The following is a 21825-nucleotide window of genomic DNA, read 5'->3' as shown; positions in this document are numbered from 1 at the left end:
GCATCTCTTCTTTGTTGTTGAACTACTGCTGAAACCAAGTGATTTTCATATTAGCCCTCATACATAATAAAACAACCCCCGTGATCTTGTTATGACCCAATCAATGACCCGCTGATGATTTGGCCCTTTCTGCCATGTACACATTAACCGTAAAGCAATAACTCAGAGCAAGACAGGTAGCAATTTCCAATCTGAATTTCATTACGGTTCGCTCGCCGCCTCCTTCGACTCATAACATTCCCACTGTTGTTGTGTGGTGGTGGATCCTCAGGAGCAGGGCTCTCTGTGTGTCTGTAGGCAATGCAACACACCAGCTGTGAATGAGAAACAAGCAGCATTCTCCATAAATTAACATCCATCCTCCTCCTCACACAGTTCAAGGGCCCCAGCTAATGCAAAGAGGAGCAGACAAGGCCTGGCTCTGTGAAACGAGAGCAATCCTCCCATGACATTCTCAGATCTGAAGCTGAATAATTGATGCCTGAATTAGCAAAAAAATGGCCTGGAGTTAAGAGGAAAGCCGCAAAATAAGATGGGAATTGTTTACAAGCTAGAACTGTGAATGGCCACAAGACACAACAGAGGTTATAGAAGCAGCAGCTGATGTCCAGCGGGTTAGAGTCAGTCGGATGGGCAGCTGACACACTTCTACATCATAGAAGAGTGAGTCTGTAGATCTTCCCTACAAATCCAGCTGCTCACACTGCGAGCATCTGACTGGTACATGACTCCAGGGATGATTGGCTGGAGTCCCTGAGGCGTAACATTAGTGAAACCACTGACAGTGAGAGCACTAGTAATGGGTCCAGCTCCCTGAAAACGAACCCCAGATACCACTTAAAAATTCTTCTTGTAACCAGTCTGTTCTGTTCAACAAACTGACGCTTTAAAGGGTAATTCCTACAAATTTTACACATCAGAGCATGTTTACAGGGAAGAACGTCAGCTTACGTAAAACAAAAGTAGTATGAAGCATTTTGTGGTTCCAGAGGAAGCTGCATGACTAAATTTCCTCCAGTGATGTCACTTAGTGGCTAAGTTGCATTGTGGGTAATGTAGATGTCCAGCATTCCACTCCTATAAGGCCCTGTGTCCACCAGCGTCTTTCATCAGAACATTCTCTAAACTTTTTAGAAAGGCACTGGGGTCGTCACCATTGGTCTTTTTCACACAACCAATCGAACATCTGATCAGGTGGGAACAGTCACCTATCACCCTCGTATCCATGGAGGAGAAGCAGATCACCTGTACTCTGAACGTTGATGGTGAGTGTTGTGCTTTTCTAACCCTACACATTGGAAGCTAGTAGTTAGCTCAAAACCAACATGCAGCGCTTTTTTTAACGTATTCTTCTTCCTTCCAAAACCTGCTGCCTACATTGCCCAAGATGCAACTCCGCCACTGAGTGATAAAACCTGAGGAATCTATCAGATTACATGCAGCTCCCTCTGAAGCCACGAAAGGCTTAATACTACTTATTTCACATATCCACTACAACTCCCCGAGACTTGTAAACACACCTTACTGTGTAAAATTGGTGGGATTAACCTTGAAGTGTCTTGTTATTGTTTGGGAGGCCTGTATTTATTGGAATACATACGTGCAATTGTCTTGTTGTCTTCATTTTCACAATGCTTAAATGTTTTTGATACAGACTTTACCAGTAAAATCAGATAAAGCAGGATTCAATGGTACCAGTCTAAACCTATAAACTACACATAGAGTCATGTTGACCCCATATCCAACACAGTCCTGACAAATACTCGATATAGATTAATAAGAGTACAGTAATAGAGTCTGTGGGAAGGCAGACGGTAGTATTTTCTCCATGTTGCCAGGTGAGAGCAGTGCCAGGAAACAGCCAATCACTGACAATGAATACAAGGCACAAACGTGAGCGGAGTGCGATCAGGGTGTGTGGACTTAAAGCTGAAGCCACCTCGACATTACAAGCACGGAAAAATGTAAGAATGAGCACGCGACTGATGCAAATATTCCTCCTGTGCATTAAATCTGTTCCCAGATATCTGATCCAGGCCACAGGGCCCCAGAATGACAAAAAAATGAGGATCAGTAGTACACCCAGTCCTCCATCCATCCATCCATCCATCCATCCATCCATCCTACACTGGCCTCAACATTTCACCCAGCAACAAAGCTGCAGGACCAGGAACCTGTAGACACACTGTGATAATCACACACACTTCTCTGGATAATGATAGAAACCTCTGCACACCAGAGGAACTAGATTTTATTTATTTTTTATTTTTATTTTTTTTTCCTAAATCCTGAATATCAAATCTGGCACTCTGATGCTCTTGCCATTGGGCTGACTGCCACGGTTTACCTGTCATACACCCGGTGGGTCCGTCAGTGCCCAGTGTTTTAACACACTACAACAGGCGGATTGCATCAAAATACACAAATCACAATGAAGAAAGCAAACAACAACAGGCTGATAAAGAACCGAGGCTCCGGGTCAGTCAGAGTCAGCCTCTGCAGAGACAATGCACACAGAGCGGACACACACACACACACACACACACACACACCGCACCTTTCACTTGGGTCTCATAATCCGCTATGATCTCCTTATCCTTCTTGAATCTGGTGGATGACATCGTTCCTCAGGTTTTTTTTTTTTTTTTTTTTTATGGGGGAGTAAGTCGAGGACTCTCTCGGGTCTTTGGGTGATGATCCCCCGGTCTGCTCCGTTTCTCCTCCTCGCCTTCCTCTTCTCCACTAGCGTCCGCGCACCGGCGAGGATAAACGGCTCGGCTGCGTGTTACTATCCCTGCAAGCCCGACACTTCAGATGAACCTGATCGCGGAGAAAGCAGTGCAGAATTAACACCAGTGTTGCATTATTTTCTCTTTTCTTTCCTCTTTTCTTCCTTTGGCAAAGGAGCGTATAGTCCTCCACCTCCTGCTGCTGCTGCTGGCTGGCTGGCACCAGTCAACTCAAAATAATAATAATTTTTAAAAAAAAAGGTTTCAACACAAAAGAACACAAGCAAAAACAAAAAAGCAGCAAAAAAAAAAAACTATAACAGTGACATGATGAGGGAGCAGTCGAGTCCTCCCTGTGTACCTTCTGTGTCCGAGAAATGCGCAGACATGCGTATACGAGGAGGAGCGAGGGCAGCAGACACCGTCCCCACTGTGACAAAGTGCGCTGCAGGGAGACAGGAATTTAAAAGATCGTCACGTGAGCCTCCTCATATTGTCAAGCAGCAGCAGCAGCAACACCCCCCTCACACACACACACACACACACACACACACACACACACACACACAGAGAGAGAGAGAGAGAGAGAGAGAGAGAGAGAGAGAGAGAGAGAGAGAGAGAGACTTCGGAGGACAGTCATCATTCATTTCCTGCACACTCTTACCATAACCACTTCGTGTCTAAGTAACTGTAACCAGACCTCTAACCCAACCTCAAACTGTATTTCTAAGTTATGGGTTGTTGTTTTTTCTCTCTCTCTCCTCTAAGTGGGTGACAGGTCCCCCATAACGTGGCTGTGTTACCCGGTCACGGCTGGTTGAAATTCAAGTACCATCACACATGTGTACGTCGAATGCTGGACCAGGACGGGATCAGAGTGCGATACTGGCATCGCCTGTGTTGTCTCTGTCTCGATGTCCGTCTGTTCAGGTTCAAGCTACCACAGCAACAAGCCACTCAACTCAACTGGTTCAAATAGAAAACGCTCCTGTCAAGCTGTTGTTTCTCAATGAGAAGCAGCAGCTGCACATTCAGTGAAAGTCAATGAGGATTGTTGTATTTTTATACCCTAGGCTTGTAGTGCTGTATATCACATACCACTAACTTTACACTTGTATATATGTTTTTTTTTTTGTATTTTACTCACTAACAGGACAATATCTGCACTGCTCATTTAAACCAAAATAAAGAATAAAAAGTCTGTATTAAAAAGAACATTTCTTGAAGTCTCATCTATTGAAGGTCTATGTGCCTCTTCTTGGTGTGGGGAGAGGCCAGGGGGAGCCCTAGCACCCTCTATTAAACAGCCCCCATTGGTGTCTTCTGAAGTAAATGTCCACACACACACACTCACACAGACACACAGACAGACACACACACACACACACACTTTTTTTAGATTACTTACAAAATCAAACACTGAAAAAAATGTGATTTATGCTGAGAAAATGGATGCTGACCCCCATGTGACAAAGTTTTGTCCCAGGGTCCCCCCCCGATAGGATTTATGCTTTATTACATACAGTAAATGAAACACATCTGCTAGAAAAATTACACATATAGTCGTTGGGATGCATATGGATGAAATTATATCTTAAGTAAATTGCTGTAGACCCCCTGGAACCCTCTCTAGGAGGGCCCCATTCAGAACCACTGTTCCTGATGGCGATGTTGCCAGGAATGAAAGGCTGGTTTGAAGAAGCTGCTCCCGCTTGAACCTCACGTCTCCACTCAACACTGATATTTTTTTTCTCCTGCCAGGTCAACCACAAAATGCAGCACATGTCTGAGAAGCTCTGTACATCAGATGTGCTTTTGATGAGTCAAAAAGTTAAAAATTGTCAATGTGATCAGAATCAGAACGTAATCGGACGTGTGATCAAACACAAGCCAGGCTGATTACATGTGATCTGTTACCACTCAATCCCGAATTTAAATTCACAGTTCACACATCATATCACATCACATCACTGCACGCAGGTCTGCTGATAACAATCATGTTTCCAGGGATAGAAATAGACCTGACAATGAAAACTGCTTCCTCTTCAGACTCCATCTCCCTGGAAACCTCACAGTTACATCTCTGCATTAGTTTAACTGTGTCCTCTACTGTTGAGGCGTTGTGGCACATCGCAGCAGAGGTCATGGGGGGATAATCTCTGACGTGCTGCTGCACAGACACTCAGAGCAGATGCCTGGTGGTGAAATGGCTCGGACATGACACACCAGCCGCCAACACCACCGCTGATGCTTTGTTGTGTAATCACGGAGGCACCGCAGTGGCTGCAACTGTGCGCAAACCCCATTATCTTTTAAGAGGAAAATTGTCTTTTGCGCCATCTCACAGGTGTGTGTCGTCGCGCCTTTTGTGGCGTCCATTGTCTATTCCACCTCCTCTTCTCTGCCTGCAGAGCTGATGGTGACAATTGAAGACGAACATGATGTCATCAGTGACAGAAGTGGCTTCAGCTGTGCATACAAAAGATAAGAAACGGCTGAGGCGAGAGTAAATCAAACAAAGGGGATAAAAACTTCACACGAACTGTTCCACAGCTCTGTGTGTGGAATACGCCCGAGCAGAACCACAAGGGCAGGATAATGCATGATCACAATGCCCTTAAAACACAGGGCAGGAAGGCTTAAACCTCTCCAGTTTGGTTAAGATTAGTTCAATGTTTGTGTTAAAATGAATTATGCTCATACACTTTACTACCTTTGTGATGGTTATCATGTGTTTCATAGATGGGGGAAAGAATATTTGAATTCAAATCATGAGGGGAAATATTTTTCAAAGTCATTTTGGCGACACAGACCGAATGTGTTTACTGGCAGGTGCTGTCATCTGTGTACTTGACTGCTCTTTATCTACTCAGTTTGTTGTTTGTCACCTTCGCTGTTCTCAGTTCAGGTTGGAACAGGCTGTCGACTCACAGTGAGGTGAGTCAAACCTGTAAACTGCCACGCGGTACAAGCCCTCTGCATTTCACTTCCACCTTCAACACACAGGCATCTATGTATATTTCGAGCTGACAGGTGTAGGGAGATATTTCTGAGAAGTTTCAGGTGCACGTTCTGCCGCATATGAAAAAAAGCTGCACAATTTACACTTCACAAAATCAAAGAAAATCCATAAGTCTTTATTATTGTCTTACTAACATTTAACATTGCAGACCTGATGGCTTTTTAATGAATGACAAACCATTAAGACATTATTGATTGATCATCAGCATACATCAGATAAGAAATAACAATTTTCACAAGTTGGCAACCCTAAAAATTAACGTATTAATGGTTGGTATATTTTTAATCAAACATTTGTAAATTATGTATTGACTTTTTAATGATGTCAATATTAATCCCAGTATACAGGATACTGTTACCTTAGATACTGACCAAACTATATCATTCAGGCCGTTTGTAAGAATATTGTTATATAGCTCAGCAAACCACAGATTCGCTCAAATTTGTACTTTTCATACGTGTGATTATTTCTACAACACATGTCAAATCCCATTAACATTTCCTGTGCTGTGTACAAGCTGATATGCACGTTTGGAGGTGTACAGGGTGGGTTGGTGGCAGACCACTGTTCAAGACTGTGTTTCACTTATTGTAGGAATGAAGCCACTTGATATTTTTTACAACACGTAGGGACGATTTTAAGATGTGTTTGCGGTGATAAAACTGCATGCTTTTAAAGAGACATTTTTTGTGGCGTCATAACCAAGTGAGCCAAAAATATAATATTTTCCTGACATTAACCATGTGGACAGTGACGGACTTAGGATGATTAAGGGGCGGAGGAGTAAAAAATAAAAAGGGCACCAGCTGCACCAGCATGCAGAGAGTGATTATATATTTATAGTGAAGAGAGGGCACTTACCACATTTTGTACACTGGAAGGGCACCTTAGAGGGCAATTTATCAAATTAATTTACCATGGGGGCCTCCAAGAGGGAGCTCTTGTGGTGTTATTTTCAAACATGGGGGCACCAGGGAGGGTGACTGCCCCCCCCAACCCTGAAGCCCCCTGAGTCCATCAGTGAATGTGGGTATTGTGCCTACACCTTACCAGACCACAAGCCCGAAGACTGAAAATTGATCCTCGAGAACGACATTTATTTTGGCCATCGGGCTTGTATCATTTCAACTGTATGTTAGAATAATCCAGCCTATCGAACGAGCTGGTTTCAGGATCTAGCTGACAGAATGATGTTCCCGATAGGACATCGCAGTATCAGACACCTCGCTGCAAGCGTGAGCCTCGTGTCAGCCTGAGGCCATTAACACCAACTTAAAAGGCAATGCAATATGAAATATGAAGGTGTTACAGCGCACACATGAGGTGGAACAATTAGCGAGTCACCCCGGACAGTCTAATTGAACAATTACAGAGATGAGGAGGACCTATTCAGTCATTTCTCCTTCTCTATGGATATCATTCCACTCCCTGCTGTTTTCCCACCACTAATGCCGGGCCAAACATATTTTCCGTATGCTGACAGAAATGCACAGCACGTACGGGCCTCTTCACAGGACCCAAGGCCCCCAAGGAATTAAAATGGCCTCTGGTGTGTGTGTGTGTGTGTGTGTGTGTGTGTTCCCGTGTTATGTGTCTCACTGCATCTCTCCGTCTCTGCAGCTCCAATGGTGAGTCTAAGTTGCCTGTCAAGCCTTATGTATCACCCACTCGTCTGAGGAATGAAGCCATGAGAGCACAGACACTTTGCTTGTGACACGGCAGCTGTGACGGTGAGAGGCCTTCTGCGGGTTCAGACTGACAGCAGGGAGGATTCTGCCTTTGTTTGTGTTTACCACAGAGAAGTCAGCAGAGGTAACCTTTCTGTAGTCCCTTCATCCCCCTCCCACCATCCCTCTGTTCCTCACCCCTACCTCTCTCATCAGGCATCCCAGGGGGGGGGGGGCTGGGAAACTATGACTTCACTGTTTTTTATGGCACAGAGATCCATTGTGAGATCTTTTTACGAGTTCCTTCTATAGAATGAGAGTGGGAGCTGTGAAAAAATACCATACTGGGCCTGAGTGATAATTAATGTGCGGAGGCATTCACATTTTTACACACAGTTTTAGGCACCTAGAAGCCTTCCAGTGAATCTGTAAATCAACGGAACAGCAACAAATTGAACAAATGTTGCCGCTGGAAGATATTCTTCTGATCATGATGAATTTCTCAGATTTAATTGGTCAGAAATCTCACTGAAAAGTGAAGGACAACTTGGGAGTGACTTGCAAGAGAGGTCGCCAGAAAACCAGAGCCAGGGTTGTCATGGTTACAGGCATCTAAGACCCCTCCGTCACTGGAGCACCCCTACTGTAAGTCATCTCTTATGACTTAAGATTACCTACATGTATGGTCTCTCAAGCAAAAGTGACATATAGGCCCATAAATATACTGCTACACGCATAAATGACAGTTTATACAGCATGCTGAGAATAAAACGCATGAGTGAGACTTCATGTGAATGTGATCATGGGAAAGAAGACAGCAGATAAGACTTAAAGGCTGCCTCCTCCTAATACTTTCCTTTTTCTTCACCCAAAGGAAGCCTCGCCTCACTCATAACTTCATCTCTTTTAATCTAAAAGATATAAGCCCTGTGGGACTCTTCAGATAGGCAGCACGACGCAGCTGCCTTCTAAACAGAAATGAAATGTAACATAATATTCATAAGTGTGTTTTCATCAGTGTATAATCACCTGAAACTAAGAATCATCTTGTTTTCATTACCTTAGAATGAGCCTTTTTAATCGACAGAGGGAGCAGGTCCCATGGATCCAACAGGGGGAATCTGGATACAGCATCAGAGGCGGAGCTCGGTTCGTTGCAATGAAAGCTGCTCAGTGGCGCATGAAGACGACACTTCCCAGGTATAGAATTATTAGGATCTTCCTCAATGTGCTGCCACACGAGAGACTTCCATGGCTAACTTCCAGCCTCTGCTAACTTGAGTAGGGATAAAATGACTTCCTTGTGCAGCTCTTCCAGGCTTTCCAATTGTTATTGGGGGAGATGCATCAAATTCTGATAGCAAAACCATTCGCTCATTCCGTGGGAGGTGTGGCACTCAAAAGTATTTTTCCACCATTTAACACCCCCTTCTTTCCATGGGCGGAAGCATGCCCAGGTAGCCGAGTCATTACGCGATGTAGGCCTAGTCACTTTTCAAATCCCGCTGTTTTAGTGGTAACTGAGTGATATTTCAGCCATGTAACAACTTGTACTTGTGCAAATTTTCAGCGCTTTTTCACCACTGCTTCTTTCACAGTGTTAGCTGGTGGGGAAAGGGTCTTTTTTGGCCTTAGCTGGTTGGTTTTGCCTCTTGCTTCAAAGCCACGTGTAGATGCCACAAAATCCTACACACTGGATCTTTAAATACAGCATCCCTCTATGGTATAAAGGGACCAAATGCCTTCACCTAAGAATGCAAGGTTTAGTGTGTGCACAATTCTTTCCTTATTGCTTCAGATTTGAGGTGCAGTTTCATCATATCTACAGTGTTTCACGGAATTCAAGTTTATCAGTGAGGAAACCTCTGCAAATTTTTAGTATTGACAATATCACTATGTGCAGCATACATCGAATACATAACAGGTGTGCTGTATATTTTAGTGCAGGGTGTAGATTTTGACCTGCAAATACAAATTAGTCAAGAACAGCCTGCCTTAAAAGTCAGTCAGTTGCAGGCAGCTCAATAATCTACGTTATCACAATCTGCAAAAGTTCTCCCATTTCCTGAGATCATTTAAAGGTTAAATGTAACCAACGAGGTAGAAAATACAATAAAAAGCAAACTTTTAGATCTGGATTAAATGCTACAGAGAACTAACTAGCAGAGCTGATTGTGATGCAAGACAGTGATTTCAAACCACTGACAACCTCCACTGTGCACTTTGATAAGTAAGCTTTGATGCTGCCTTACGCTGTCATCAATCAATCACTCACCGTGCACTCGTACTGAGAACGGGATGTCTCTTTGATACGCTCTGTATTTTCTTCCCTAAGAAGTCGGCTCATATATCTGTAAACCTCACTTTTATTCTAACAAGTAATACCACAATGAGAGGAGAATCTGAGGAATAATCTCAGCGAGGGTCTTCTCAGCACTGGGAGAAAATCCCACAGGGTTTATCACACCTGACTGCTTTGAGGTGCTTGTGTTTTCTCCACATTGCATGTTACTGCAGCCGAGTTACATGTGAGGATAGAAGCGTCTCACAAGGTTTAACCTGAGTTGCATTCAGATCAAATAGGACTGTTGTTGTGCCGGCTTTAACTTCTCACAATGCAGCAAACCTGTGGTTGCATCACTTATTTATTAAGTTTCTGATTTTTCACTTCTTTTCACTTTTAATTACATATTTTCTTTGCAGAGAAAACAAATTCATACATTATGTGAGAAAGTCGCCTTTGTCAATGTGTTTATAAGATCATTAATTTGGCAAAGGATTTTTGAGTGCCTGACTGTACTTTGTGCAACGCTGGCCATCTGTTGTTCAGCACTTCTCGTTCCCTAACATGAACACACGCCCACTTGTCTTTCAGACTTCACACTTACTAATCAGTTGGAAGGACAACAAAAACAACATTTTAGAAAAACAACAAAACCTGTTCAATAAAGATACTGTGAGCAGTATGCGAGAGACATGAAACAAGCTGTGATGAGGGACTTTAAAGGAAGTCCTCCAGATAAAGTATTTAAATGATTGTTTTCTTGGAATCATAATTGAAGTCTTTACAGACAAATTAACCATAGGGAATAAGAAAAATAAACACAAATCCACGGGTGTTTTCTACAAGATAGAGAGTTATCACATGAAGTAAAAGCACTTGCTTCCACTGCCTGGAGGTTCATTAATCACACAAGCAGATGTGACACAGAGGAGGAGACAGTTATTCTTATCTCCACTTTCTGCATAAACTCCATTAATCACACATGATGAATGTGAAAGGAGAAAAATATAGCTGCATATTGTCTCCATGAGTAACTTGTGTGATATGTGATCGATTGAACTGAATGTTCATCTCATTCAGCTCGTTGCTGATGAATGAACTCAATCATAAAGTTTATTTATAAGACAAATGTCAGAAAACTTTTGTATATTTTAAACCCAATGTCCATGCAATTACAGCCACTTGTGTGAATAAGAAACCATGGCCTAATTACAGCCGGGAATGTAAGGAAAAAGATGATTTAATCTCACTTCACCCGATACTGGTGGGGGGGTTTACAGGTGTTTGACTGCACTTTACATACTGCACTTTGCCTCTGTCTTTCATGCCCTATATTTCATATTCTGTCTCTTTGTTGTTTGTTGACTGTATGAAAAGTAAATGCTTCTGATCACGGTCCTCCCTCTCAGTCCAAAAGATGATATCACGGCGCCCTCTGCTGATCACTTCATCTATGTTTGTAAGATGTAACCGGAAGTTGAAGCCAGGGAAGATGAATGAAAAAAACAAATGTTCAAGATGAATTCAACCAGCGCCAACTACATTTCCTGTTTGGGCTTCTGGATTTCAACATAGAATCAGCGTGAAGTAGTTTCAATAATGCACATTAAATTTACACACAATGCAAAACTAAATAAATGTAACGAACTGGGCCAGAGATTTTTACAAAAAAACAAATTGATAATTGCTGTTTTGTTTGTGATGCTCGTATTTAATATTAATTTAAACATTTTGCAGCATATTTTTACTAAAAGTGCAAAATTCAGTGTCTGGAAAATTTCAAACTAAGAAAGTTAATATTCACAAGATCCATAAGGTGACTCAGAGAAGGTTACTTGGTATATTTATACATGAACAAGCCGACTTCAAGGAGAATACAGTCCCCAGGACATTGTTTGAAGCCAGAAAGGTGGCTACTTAAGAGTAAAATAGTATGAAAATTGTGTTGTCCTTTGAGGACAATTTGTTTTTTCATTGTATTCAGTCGTTGAATTAAAACGCAAAGTTGTTTCTCTTCTCTTAAGATTTCGCTTTCAAAACTACATCATGCACATTTAAGGTGAAGAACTTGCTTGCTCAAAATTGCTGAGTTGTGTCTACAACAATGTTGCACAGTTACACATCTGTAAGTTATTTAACTGGAAAGAAAGAAAGAAAGAAAGAAAGAAAGAAAGAAAGAAAGAAAGAAAGAAAGAAAGAAAACCTAAATGTTAATGTGAGCCGGTTACTGGCATAAGAAGTACATACTGGTAATAATTTAACAGTTAATGATAATGAAGTTACATTCAATTTGACGATACTATTATTCTGAAGGATTATGTCCGGAAGTGTCGCCGCTGAGCGGAAGCAGCATGATGTCGCCTCGTGTTTGACAGCTCGGTCAGACTGCAGTTAGCAACTTTAACACAACTGACCGTCACAAGCTTCTACTGTTCCACCGGTGGGCCCACCACAGAAACACACTTCATATTGTGGCAGCTTGTTAAGATAAATGCCATGTTTACAGTTTACGTTACTTTCTTTTTTCATTCGTAATAACTTTTTTGCTATCCTTAAAGCTAACGTTAGCCGGCTAAGTTAACTAGTAAACGTTACCTCTCCAGTCATGATGTTTACAGGTTTATTCACGCTGCTCAGATACACCGGTGATATCCTGCTAGCTTATGACGACATGATAATACTCGAATGTTCTTTTTAAAGCAGGTTGTTCCCTTATTAATTACTCTCTTTAGATAAATATGGCAAAACAAGCAGCATTGACAGTGTGTATGTGTCTCTCTGCAGGTCTTACATGTGAGCCACTGAGCTTGGCACCAGCAGGGACACAGTCCATCCTCTCTCAGTACACAAATCCAGCATGTCCTCCCAGGAAGACGGGGCTGCGGAGCCAGGCCCTGAAACAGTGGAACCATCCAACTCCTCCAATGACAACGATGCCACCACTGGGGACATCATCTCTGTCACCATTGGAGCCACCGTGCCCACAGGGTTTGAGCACACTGCTGCAGAGGAGGTCAAGGAGAAGATTGGAGTGGATGCACGTATCAGCAAAGATCGAGGCCGCATATACTTTCCAATAACCACTGACAAGCTTTTCCAGGTACGAAACATGAAGTTAACACATGCCTTGTTCTTCCAAGGTGTTTCCTCGCTGACAAGCATACAGATAATAAAGCTGGAAATGTCTTTATCAGACTGTCTTTTTGTCTTGTTCATTGATTTCCTCACTGTAGGTACATCGTCTGAGGTCTGTGGACAACCTGTTTGTTGTGGTTGAGGAGTATGATAGTTACCAGTTCAAAGAATCAAAGGTAATTTACAGCCAGCTTTATACTGTTGTAGCTGATGTAGTGTGTCATCGTCAGTGTAATAAACACTGTGCTTATTGCAGGAGGAAACATTGATGGAGCTGCAGCAGCTTGCCTCCACACTCCCCTGGACTAACGCCTTAGAGGTTTGGAAACTAAATCGTACCTTTAAAAAGAAGAAAGGTTATCGGAAAGGAGGAAATGGCACCAAAGGGAAACCTAAGAGTGAAGCCCCTGATGCAACTGTGGCTGACACTGAGCAGCAAGAGCTACCTCAAACGACATCTACCGAAGAAAACCAGACAGAGGAGAGCGTGCCCGAAGCCGAGTCCGACACGCAGGACTCGGTGGAGGCAGCACCCGGGGCCAAATTGATCAAGTTTCGTGTGACGTGCAACAGGGCCGGCGACAAACACAGCTTTTCCTCTAATGAGGCAGCCAGAGACTTTGGTGGAGCCGTGCAAGAATTCTTCCAGTGGAAAGCCGACATGACAAAGTTTGACATAGAGGTAGGCGTTGTTTTTCAGACCGGACTGACGCAAAGTGCACACCAGCCAAACAAAACTCTGGCTGTGCAGATAAATCTGCAAGGCGTAGCCTAATGTTTAGTTTAAGGAGCCACAAAATAACAAATAACAAACCAGTTGTGAAGTGGTTTTTATTGTGCGTAGATAAGCAGTTGACATGATTTGACAAGTTGGGAAATCCTGGAAACTATGTGTTTGTTCCCTAAATTAGTTATAAAAAGGTTTTGATAACAGTGACAGTGATCTGTGTCACAACCTCCTCGAGGATTTTACTGCTTCTTGCAGTTGAAGCAGGTTTGTGTAATATAACTACTAAAACTGTATTGTAGCTGACATTTAGATGGGCTCATACATTTCTGTCACAAAAGAGAGAACATAACAATATTAGGCCTACAATAAATGTTTGTCATTGTTTATCAACCTGCAGATTTGCTTTCAATCAGTCAGCCGTTTTTGATTTGATAGATATAGTAATTGAAAGTCACAAGTTGAGTGAGAATGGGAATCTTTACGTTATTCTTTTAAAAAATGATGATTAGGGTGTCTGCTGAGGTCTCAGGGTTGCAACAGTATGAGACTTTAATGATACGATAACCCATAAATAGAAAACATCACAGTTGGACAATGACCCTTAAAGGAAAGAAAACTGAATTTATTTACTTATTTAATACAAAATACAAAGTTCTTGCCCGTTCTCCCCATGCTTTCGTGGGTTTCCTCTTGTTACTGTGGTTCCCTCCACCATCAAACAAAATATGTACAATAGGTTTGGTTCACTCATCTGTGCCCTTGACCATGTTACTGGCTAAGATCTGGAGCTGGTCCTTATGTGTACGTATGCAGCCTACTGCTCCTTCAGGATGGGTTAAATGCTGACAGGCTTGGGGAGTGACAGAAAACATTTAACGGGATTGCGTAATTGGGTGTGTTCTGGTAAAGTTACAGAAAAGAATATGTTATTAGTTCACAGATATATTCACTAAAAAGGGGGATTACCAACAGGATTACAGGATTTCAGAGTAAAAAATGATATACTAGTCTGTAACCATACAGACTTTCACCTTCTGGTCTTAAGTGATCTCTCAAAGTTCGCTTTGCCATATTTCAGTTTCAATAATATTGAAATTTATTGCCCGGCCCTAACAATGAACAGTAGCCATTACAACAAGTCTTCAGAGCTGCTCCAAAGGTCCAAAACCAAAAAACATATATCACAAAAAAGCAGCCAATCCTCACTTTTTAGATCCAGATAATTTGTCTGCAATGCTGCTTGGAAATGAAATAGTTTATCTAAATTAAAATGGCATGCGATTAATGTTTTCAGCTCTAGAAAATATGTGTTCATCATGATATTGATAATAGATTTCTAATGATAAACTGTATGTTCCTTTGCTTTAGGTGTTACTAAACATCCACAATAGTGAGGTCGTGATCGGCATCGCGCTGACGGAGGAGAGTCTTCACAGGAGAAACATCAGTCACTTTGGACCCACTACTTTGCGGTCAACTTTGTGTTACGGCATGCTCAGGTAATAACACTATTGTTACCTGAAGGCCTCACGCTTAGTCCAAGTTGTGCTTCCTACCCCTGTTTGGCCATAAGGTTCCATATGAGTTAAATTGTGTCATGTGCTCTGTAGCCCAATTGGATGTATGTGTATATCCATGTCTGTCACTCTGTTTGCCTTTTTTCAATTGTGTCAGTCATTTTATATCAATACAGACACAAATGAGCTCCAGAATTTGTATAAACGTTTAGGGTTTTGACAGCATTTGTTATTTAATTCCAGATTGCTAATTTGCTGAGAGAGTTTGGTTTGTAAAGTGATGACAGTTTTGTTAATAGTCACCATGACACATGCAATGACAGGTGCAGTTACCTCAGAACTACCAAAGACATAGAGGAAGAGGAAGAGCTGCGTACTGAAATACTGCCTGGCTGTAATTTCAGACTTAAACCTAGCAGCAGATGAAGTCGTTTGACTACACCCACACTTCTACAGGTGACAAAAAAGGTGTAAACAGGCGAGAACAAGACAAACACTTGTTTGCAGAGAACTTCTGTCTGGGAAATGTCAGCAAGAAGAAAGATATCATTATGTTTATACTTGGTGGGGCCAAATAGCGATCACTCATCTGAAATTAGTCATGACAGAGTTGACGATGAGGCGGGCATGCATGTTCTGACTGATCACATGCGTATTCAAAACTGTCACCATCAGCCAAGAAAAACTGTTCTTTGTTTTCATAAAGTTGCAAGTCAGTGTCGATTTTGAGGCATCACAAAATGGATCACGATTTCCATGAAGAACACATAAAGCACATAAATTAAGACCAAGTGACAAGTTCCAAAACAGTTTTAAAAGTATACAGATACCTTAATGATCAGGGTTAAAATGAAAAGGTTGTTTAAAGGGATATTCCAGTGTAAATTTAATCCATGGTCTAACACACCTTGACACAGAGTATGACCCCTCCTCGAGAGATAAAGTTTGCGGACCACTAGCTTATGTAGTTTTAGCATCCTCAGAAACAACCGCACAACAACAATACACTGCAGCAAATGGATCCAAGTATAAATCGCCATCAAAAAGCCACAATTAATGCTCAGAACAGCACCAAACTTCAGCAACATTACAAACAGGGTCCCAGCACATATTTCAAGGCATCAAACATTTGATATCGTTGCTGGCTTTGTCGGAAAAGATAACTTACCCTGGAATATCCCTTTAACTACAGAAGAAAAGATTTTCTCACAGATTAAATTCTGTTTTGCTATTTTCTTCCTCTCTTCTTACTTTTTGTCCTGTTTTTTTTTAGTTGGGTATCATCAGCATTTTAGTGAAAGTACATGCCAGATTTATGGATGGCAGTACTATGTTTAAATCCACATCACAGGTAGAAATATCACTGTGGTAGAGTTGGAGATAGTGGTGGTAATTTCAGTAATTTAAGGCATCGTCGAGGGAAGACAATGTACAAAGTACAACAGAGGCGGTTAGCCTAAATACTTAAGAGTCATTACTTTAATTGTCAGTTTTACAGTACAGTACTATTAAAGTACAGTACTGTCTGCCCTGAGTTGGAAAGGTTATCTCAGTTGTCGTGAAATACAAAGCGCTGTTATCAGGCCATACTGTCCTAAATTATTGTTTATTCACAGGTTAATTGAGTGTATCATCCAGAACAAACCATAATAATTATAGGAGTCATGTGTCACGTGTTTCTTCGCACATATCTGGTGCTGCCCACAGGAACAATTTGTGCACATTCCAAAACGAGCAAACCATAACAGTGTGATGCGGTGCGATGCCAACATCAACACTATAAATAAGTCATGGATGCAATTCAAGTATTTGACATTTTCCTTGCTCCAGTTTAAGTTGATTGATTGGCAAACAATTGAAGTGACAAATCCACCAGACAACAATGATGTTGAAGGAGGAAATTTGAAGTTTGTGTTGAATGCAGTATGGCAAAGTTCTTAAGTGACAGAACCGTGTTGTGTTAATGCGCATCCTGGCATCAGTGGTGGGGAAATGTTTTAATTGACTACATTTTTAAATTGTCTACATTTTTGGAGAAACAGTCATTTGGCCGAGGAGTTTAGCTGGGAAAGAGACGTAAAGCAGAGTTGGCTGCTGCTTCATGTTGACATGTATAAAATTAGTTCATGCCCATTGTATTCATTGCAGTCACTTTTGTCTTTGGTATCTTCAGTACTATTTTATCTAATTTGAGTAGATTTTGTAATTACTACTTTTATCTTATACTCTGCACTTTGGTTGTTCTACACAACGGCGATGGAGACTTCATTCTTTAATCTTGAATCAAGCCTAATCAGATATCAGCTAGAACATATTTACATCAGCCAAAAATTATTATACTCACTCACAGATAGTAGGAGTCTGAATACACCTGATTTTCTCCTTAAGATATTCTCTGACAATTTGAAGAAAATGTTGAAGAATGCTCGACATGTTAAAGAAAGTACCTATCATGTTGTAATGGTGCTATTTTCATACTCTTGTCTGTTGACAGGCTGTGCAAACCTCAGCCATCAGATATAATTCTTGATCCAATGTGCGGCACTGGAGCTATACCACTGGAGGTGAGACCTAACAACATTATTCTTGTAATATGTTGCAGGTTTTTCTTGGTTGAAGAAAAACCTCAAATGAAAAGAATGCATATGAGAACCTTCTCGGATTGTGTTACCTCATGATCACACACTAAACATCATTACACAACACAACACTGAGCTGCTCCCACAAATGAAGTCTCCCAGTGAACTGCATCATGAGCAAACTACACACTGAAGACTTCAAGTGTCAGATGACCAGAAAGTACTTATAAATAGCTCTTCTTCATTGAGGTTTTTTTTTTTGTTTTTTTTTGACTATAACTGATCCCTGGTGCGTTTTTAATCCATTCTGCACCCATTCTGTACTAACTGCTACATTGAACACATAAATCTGAACACTGGACATCATCAAATGTGATTTACTGAGTGCTGTTAGGGAAGTAAAGTTACTCAATGATAGGAGGGCATCCAATAACAGTAAAACTGCAGACCACTAATCGCGTAATGTTTTTCTTCTCCAGGGGGCCATTGAGTTTAACAGCTCATTCTACATCGCCGGTGACAACTATGACATGGCGGTTAACCGCACAGTCAATAATATCTGTCACATCCAAAAACGTAGGGCAGACAAGGGCAGGTAAGAGAGCAGTCATGCCATAAGGAGGTAATATTTTTGTGCACTTTTGTTGACTTGTGATCATCGTGATGACTTCCTTTCAAACAGCATATCTGGACTGCCCATTGACACAGTGCGTTGGGATTTGTGCAGTCTACCCATGAGGACCAGCTCTGTTGACATAATCATCACTGACATGCCCTTTGGAAAGAGGTAACTTAATAGTGCCATACAGTATGTGTTTTATTAAATAATATGTAGGAATTATGCCAAATAAGCTGATGTTTTGATTCCTAAAAGAGTGGATTTATCCTCTAACACTTATTCTTTCCTTTGTTTTCTTCAAGAATGGGCTCGAGGAAGAAGAACTGGGACCTTTACCCCTCCTGCCTGCGAGAAATGGCCCGTGTGTGCAGACCAGGATCGGGAAAAGCTGTCTTGTTGACACAGGACAAAAAATGTTTTTCCAAGGTAACGGTAATGATAATATTAGGGGAATTGAAGTTAAAATTGGTACATAATCTTTCCAGGGAAATGAGCCTCACTTACATGAGAACTTTGAAATAATTTGCAAATGCAAGTTCCTTCCTGTCGTTCGGTTAATCCAAATGTTAAACCTGTCACACACTTGGCATCATATGCCTGTAAGGTATGTGACTACTCCAAAGTTTTATGGCAAGTTTTATGTCATTTTCCCCTCAGGTGATCAAAAAGGTATTTCTGATTCTGAGTACTGATCATGGGAGACAGCACAGATATGTAAATGTGACTGCATCAATAAACCAGGGGGGCAGAAGTCTTAATGTTCTCACTAGGCAGAAATAAAAAATTGTACAGTTTCTGGGGTCCTGCATCATGCAGCTGTTTTTAATTAATGTCAAGTCACACTCCTGATAGGTACTGCAGCAATAAAGTAAAGATAGATATGTGGCAAGGTGAAAATAATAACCATTGTTGGAAAAAAAAAAGAGTGTTTTATTTACACTGGGCTGGGAACAGGTAGATGCATGTGCCCAGCAACTCATGGTTGTAATAATGATTACAGCACCTGTGATGCTCGCAGAGGCGTGACGTAGATGTGTGTTCCAAGAAAAGTAGGACAATACGCAATATAGGTACCGTGATCCACCCAAGGCCAATTGTACTTGTTTGCATCTCCTCCCTTTTAAATCAGTTATGCTTTTTCCACAACTCGGTCAGCTTAAGATGAAGGTGTGTCAAGATTTATCTAAATAGTGCACTGTGTGTACAAGTATACAGGCTGTTGCCAGGGAAGCCAATCTAAAAATAATGCATGAAGTGAAGTTGTTTTCTGGCTGTTTCTCTGCAATAATCCACTTTTCGTTTTGATAACAAATCAGGTCTCAGGGTTTTGTTTTGCTCTTTTGTAATTTGACACTACCGTGATAACATTTTGCCAGTGGCACAGTAGAAATGAATTTCAGTCATAGGCAACGTTTCCTGAGAATACCTTGAGAGAAGTTGCGACACCATTTAGTTTTAGCTTAATCTAACTTTAAGCGCAACTGTTGTAATGGTTACCTGCACTTCGACGTGCTGTATTTTTTCCCTGATTACGGTTGATAGTTAAACTGTTGACTTGAATGATAGTTCAGGTGAGAGTCATTTCATTTACTCTATTTGATTTCTCTTTTTCAATTCAAAGGGGCTTTATTGGCATGAAAATGAAAAAAACTAAATTGTCAAAGCATAAAATCACAATTTGTCCTATTGTTTGGACAGTACACAATAACATAATATTTATGTAATGTAATAGTGTAGTCACGCGCTATCTTGGCCAGGTCTTCCTTTAAAAAAAAAAAAAAGATTTAATCTCAATGGACTTTCTTTAAATAAAGGTTCAGTAAATAAATACACAGCCATATGAACCTTGGAAAATGTGCTATGCTACAACAAATTACGAGTTCTACTGCAGTTTTGTGTTTTGTCCATGTATTGTCGCTGTACCCTTGCTGTCTAGCATGGTGGACCCACATGTGCTACTCACATTGGGTAGCGACAATGTTCTCTGTCTTTCTTTCGCATATTAGCATGCTGTCATTTGTAGATAAAGTACCGCTGAGGCTGATATGGTAATAAAAAAAATATGTGGACCCAAAGCTGTCATCAGATTTTTAAGACAGGTGTACTGATTTTGTCCTAACATGAAAAATCAACTCGTTACAAACATGTTTTTTCTCCAGCTCCCCCACATGCTTTACAACGGTGTAATTCTGAAACTGACTTGTGACGAGGAAATCTTGTGGTGCTATTAAAATGTTTGACCTCAGAATAAGTTCAGAGGTCTCACAAGTCATACTTAGTGATTTACTTAGTGTTGTATGGGATTTCCCAAATGTGTTAATATACTAATATATTAATATATGTGTTATATTCTCTTGTGAAATATAAAAAGTCATTCTTGTTGGTTGTATTTCCGGTTCTGCACTCCCATCAGGTTTGATCATGTTTGAATGCCAGAGGGTTTTTTTCATGTTTATGGGGCCCTCCACCATGTTTAAACAATCTAATGTGGGTTTCCTGCTTTTAAAAGCTTGCGTGTCCTAAAAGAAAATCTGTGAATAATCCATCTACCGATGCAGGTTGAACGCTGCATCATGGAAAGGGAATTTTAACAGCTGTATTTGTCTAAAGAGGGGTTGTTTTACACAAAACAAACGTCTCATTTGTTAGTTTGCCCTCATGAGATTTATGTCGTCTCCAGGCTATCTCCAGGATGGGAGGCCTCTGGAAGAAGCTCTACACTGTTTGGGTCAACGTCGGGGGTTTACATGCTGGAGTCTACCTACTCAAGAGGACCGAGGCCTTGTTTGGCCAAACTCCGGAGGACGTTTATGAATCACGAGAAGCGGTCAGCGCGCGGGGCGATGAGAAGGCCGATAAGGAGATCTCCTAAGTCACATCCTGTGTTTAAGTGCGGAATTTATATTTGAGGCCATGTAGGAAAAAACATTATTTATATTCACTTACATCAGGTTATCTGCTCAAGTGTGCCAAGCAGCTTCGGTTTATGTATTGTTTTTATTTCTCATTTTGTTAAATGTGATGACCCAAATAAGGACAAGCTACTCTCATGCTGAGTAACAGTTTAATGGCTCTCACACTCTCAGTTTGATGGTTCAGTTGTCAGATTGCTGTTCAGAAACCTGCTGATGGTTATTTCATTGCAAAACTCCTGTCCAAGAACTAGATATTGTGAATTGTTCTGATTAATAAAGATTCAAACAAACCATCAGTTCATATGTTGCCTGTCATGAAGTAATTACTACCCTGAGTCAACAGGAAAGCTATGGTAAAAAATGTTTTAGAATATTTAGAGGAAGGTTTTTTTTATATGCATGTCCAAACAAAAGGAAACAGTCAAAGGTTTTCTGAAGTCAACATTTAAATTATAGAAGCATACACGTATTTAATCCTGTCGCTTCTCGAGTACCCCTTGAAATAAATCTTAATCCGTACATAAAAATATTCTCATTCATCCGGTAATGTTGTTTACACATGCTGTATATTTACATAGTACACATGAACATAATACAAACATACACATACCAAACCCAAAAAAGTCCC

General features: G+C 41.1%; 2 protein-coding genes across 5 annotated transcripts in view; one reads left to right on the top strand and one right to left on the bottom strand.

The window, feature by feature from the left end:
* Positions 1 to 3083, bottom strand: part of srgap3 (SLIT-ROBO Rho GTPase activating protein 3) — a 67747-nt gene extending 64664 nt beyond the window's left edge. For all 3 annotated transcript variants that reach the window (XM_037101859.1, XM_037101858.1, XM_037101860.1), the window contains exon 1: positions 2558 to 3083. In XM_037101859.1, the coding sequence (XP_036957754.1) occupies positions 2558 to 2621 (64 nt within the window). In that variant the 5' untranslated portion in view covers positions 2622 to 3083. The remainder of the gene's footprint in view (positions 1 to 2557) is intronic.
* Positions 3084 to 12006: 8923 nt separating this feature from the next.
* Positions 12007 to 21498, top strand: thumpd3 (THUMP domain containing 3). 2 transcript variants are annotated; one of them, XM_037100030.1, is made up of 10 exons: positions 12007 to 12142; positions 12487 to 12802; positions 12936 to 13013; positions 13094 to 13519; positions 14936 to 15066; positions 17579 to 17648; positions 18143 to 18258; positions 18346 to 18450; positions 18585 to 18708; positions 20963 to 21498. In XM_037100030.1, the coding sequence occupies exons 2-10, from the start codon at positions 12560 to 12562 to the stop codon at positions 21152 to 21154; spliced, it is 1485 nt and encodes a 494-aa protein (XP_036955925.1). In that variant the 5' UTR covers positions 12007 to 12142; positions 12487 to 12559; the 3' UTR covers positions 21155 to 21498. The 2 variants fall into 2 exon arrangements, with proteins under 2 accessions (XP_036955925.1, XP_036955926.1); XM_037100031.1 differs by lacking the exon at positions 12007 to 12142 and adding an exon at positions 12149 to 12405.
* Positions 21499 to 21825: the final 327 nt, after the last annotated feature.

Source organism: Acanthopagrus latus, chromosome 6 (assembly GCF_904848185.1).
Source record: "Acanthopagrus latus isolate v.2019 chromosome 6, fAcaLat1.1, whole genome shotgun sequence".
In the NCBI taxonomy this organism is placed as follows: domain Eukaryota; kingdom Metazoa; phylum Chordata; class Actinopteri; order Spariformes; family Sparidae; genus Acanthopagrus; species Acanthopagrus latus.
The sequence above is the reverse complement of the archived record's forward strand: the minus strand, read 5'-3'. Positions and strand labels throughout refer to the sequence as shown.